At 36.8% G+C, this 3,493-nt stretch overlaps 1 protein-coding gene across 1 annotated transcript in view; it reads right to left on the bottom strand.

The window, feature by feature from the left end:
• Positions 1-3,493, bottom strand: part of TOGARAM1 (TOG array regulator of axonemal microtubules 1) — a 112,848-nt gene that overhangs the window by 19,073 nt on the left and 90,282 nt on the right. Inside the window, exon 17 of the mRNA XM_023755591.1 lies at positions 939-1,065. Coding sequence (XP_023611359.1) covers positions 939-1,065 — 127 coding nt within the window. The remainder of the gene's footprint in view (positions 1-938; positions 1,066-3,493) is intronic.

Raw genomic sequence — 3,493 nt, 5'->3', positions numbered from 1 at the left:
CCTTGAGCCACTCATTTCACAGACATTTCTAAATCCCTTATATTACTTATCAGGAGAAAGGGGCTTCCTCTCAAGGAGCTCTGCAGTGTGGTGGGAGCTCTAATAGTGAAACATACAAGGTAAATAAAGCAGGCACCCAGCATAATAAACATTATTACCCTCATTTTATAAAAATAAAAATTCTGGTTAAAGAAACAATGTGCCTGCCCTGGCTGATGTGGCTCAGTTGGTTAAGCACCATCACATGCACCGAGAAGGCACCAGTTCAATTCCTGGTCAGGGCACATACTCAGGTTTCGGGTTTGAGGTGCATGCTGAAGGCAACTGATTTTTCTCTCTCATGTCAATGTTTCTCTCCCTCTCTCTCCCTTCCACTCTCTCTAAAATCAATAAAAATTTTTTTAAAAAAATGATGTGCCGGCCAAAACCGGTTTGGCTCAGTGGATAGAGCGTCGGCCTGCGGACTGAAAGGTCCCGGGTTCGATTCCGGTCAAGGGCATGTGCCTGGGTTGCGGGCACATCCCCAGTAGGGGATGTGCAGGAGGCAGCTGGTCGATGTTTCTCTCTCATCGATGTTTCTAACTCTCTATCTCTCTCCCTTCCTCTCTGTAAAAAATCAATAAAATATATTTTAAAAAAAAATGATGTGCCTAAAATTATATATTTTAATTTGCTAAATTCTCATAGTTGATTCAAACCCAAGTCTTGTAACTCCAATAAACCACACTGCATCCTACCAAGTATCAAGCTTCTGTTCAGTAAACATTTATGGACACCATGGATGTCTGCTTAGCACTGCAGTTGCTGAAATACTCCTGTAGATATATTCTAAATGATCAACAAAGACAATTGAAAAAGTAATTACTTCTATCCTTTACCTTGCTGGGCAAATAAACTTTGCTTTGAAAGTTGTTTATATTAAACTTTTTTTTACATACCTTGTGTCGTAAGCTTTTAACAGATTCCTTAATATATGGCAAATCTTTAGATGGGACGTACTTTTCAAGCATTTTATCAAAATTAGGATGACACATCATGAGGAAAAGCATCTTTCGACCATAATACCTATAGATATTTGAGAAATATGTAAATAGTTTTACATGTCTTAAACAAGCTCAATTTCTGTCCTTAGACATGAGGACCCAAAAGCTTTAAGTCTATTTTTCAGGCACCCTAGGGTCCATATCAAGGATGGCCTTTGGCAAAACTATGAATTAGGATAATTCTTATCTTTTTTCTGGGCTCCTTGCCCAGTGTCCTTCTGCTGCTCATCTGCTTGTTAGATGCTTTGACCTGAGTCAACCTCCCCTTGGTTCTGTATTTCTGACTCTCTCTATTTTTTCCTAGTCACAACTTACCTGGGATCCAATTTGTCAAAAACCTATTCTCTGCTACCTAAAATAAACCCAAAGTTAGCTGATAAGTCATGGTTGGTATATTAATGAATGTGTAATGCTCTCCAAACTAGGATTTTTATGGTATATGAATTTAAACTATTTCTTTTAGGATAATACCTTAAGCTATCAGTCTAATGGTAGAAACTCAAATATCATGGAAGTGCATATTGGAAATATTTTTGGACCGAAAGATCATACAGTATCTCATAACAATACCATATTTTATTTTTCAAGCAAGTTTGGCCCCCAAATAAATTACAGTTAGACTTTTGCCTATAACTTAGGATACGTATATGGGACTAGAAGAACCAGAGAAGGCAGTGCTTTTGAGGGGGAGGGGGATAGGATGATCTCAGAATCATATATATCAACAGATTCTCAAAAAAAAATGAAATTACAGAAAGGGTATATAAGAGAATAAAAATTACCTTTTCTCTCCTCACAACCAGAATTAGGTCTATATCCATATAGGTCGCTCCTAATTAGTTACTTTCAACAAACAATTCTAACTTCTGGGGATTATCAATCCCCAGAATGTTAAAGACAAGAGGTCTACCAGAGGACCTAATTTGGGAGTGGCTAAAACAACCAAGTAAGAAAGCAACAGAAACACAAAATGTGAGAAATATTAAAACTGGAAATTTGTAAACATTTTATAATTTTAAATTTTCAAATAAGAATCTAGGAAGTGACAAATGGATTATAAGAATTACTAGGCCATCAAGAAAAAGTTATGACACAAAACAATCATTATCTTTTTTTGTTCCTAAACACTTGGGTTGCGGGAAACGAGTTAAGTCGGCTCGTGTGAATTGCGCGTACTCCGCGGGAGCCGTCTTAAACTCGGTTCATATAGATTTGCGGTGGAGTGCGGGAAACTTGTAAACTCGGGCCGATTGTAACTGCGTATTACCAAATATTTCATTTCAATCGAACCCATACTTCAAAAGATATAGGCATTTTAACGCGCCATCTTATATTTTGGCGGGAAATTCACCCGACACCGTAGTGTAAATAGTCTATTAGGATCCAACCCTCCTAAACTGTTTTGCACATTACTGTGGTATGTAGAACTTCCAAAATGGTTCCCCCAGGATGTCCTGCTCTTTCAGGATTATGTTATATGGCACCGATGATTTTAGGATAGGGAAATTATCTAGATCTAATCCAATCACATGGGCCCTTAAAAGCAGAGAGCTCTCTATGGCTTGCAGCAGAAGTCAGGTTCTTACCCTTAAGGAACTGAGAGAGAACCCTGACTGACAGCCAGCAAAGAAATGGTTACTCATTCCTATAACCACAAGGAACTAAATTTGGCCAACAAGTGGAATGAATGTGTAACCAGATTCTTCTATAGACCCTCTAGGTAAGGGTCCAGCACTGTGGTCACCTTGATTTCCACCTTGTGAGACCCTAAGTGGAAGCAGTTGAGCCATGCCAGACTTCTAACCTAAAGAACAGTAAGCTTAAAAAAAAAAAATCTGTGTTGACTTAAACCACTATATTTGTAGTAATTTGTTATGCAGTAATAGAAAATTAACATAGTTACCTACTATATTATTAGCTTTTGATATAATGACTCCCACAAGATTAACTCCAGTTACCTCAAGTAATGAGCATCTTAAAATGTTAAAAATCTGAATCCTTTTTACTTTAGTCTCTATGAACTCAGGAGTCTCCCTATCCCCTTTTATTTTTTATTTTATTTTATTTTATTTTATTTTATTTTATTTTATTTATTTATTTATTTATTTATTTATTTTCCTCTCCCCTTTTAATCTAACTTCATATATAACTGCCATAAATTTTTAGATTTTGTGTGGGGCATTATCAATCCCCAGTCTAACCTTTCTAATTTTATAGACAAGGAAACAAAGGCTAACAGAGGTTGAATAACTTGCTTAAGGGCAAACAGTGATTGGAGTTAGGAATTGAACCTAGGCTTCTGACTACATCCAAAATTTCTGTCACCCCTACACCTATTGTACCATCCACATCTTAGTTATTTTGCCATTTTCCTTTGACAGTTCTTAACCGTCATAAATTTGTTCTTCAAGTACAGATAGCAATTAGAAATTCATGAATTTTCTAAGTAC

Source organism: Myotis lucifugus, unplaced genomic scaffold (genome assembly GCF_000147115.1).
Source record: "Myotis lucifugus unplaced genomic scaffold, Myoluc2.0 scaffold_81, whole genome shotgun sequence".
NCBI lineage: Eukaryota > Metazoa > Chordata > Mammalia > Chiroptera > Vespertilionidae > Myotis > Myotis lucifugus.
Note: the sequence above shows the minus strand (reverse complement) of the source record. Positions and strands in the feature narration are given on the sequence as shown.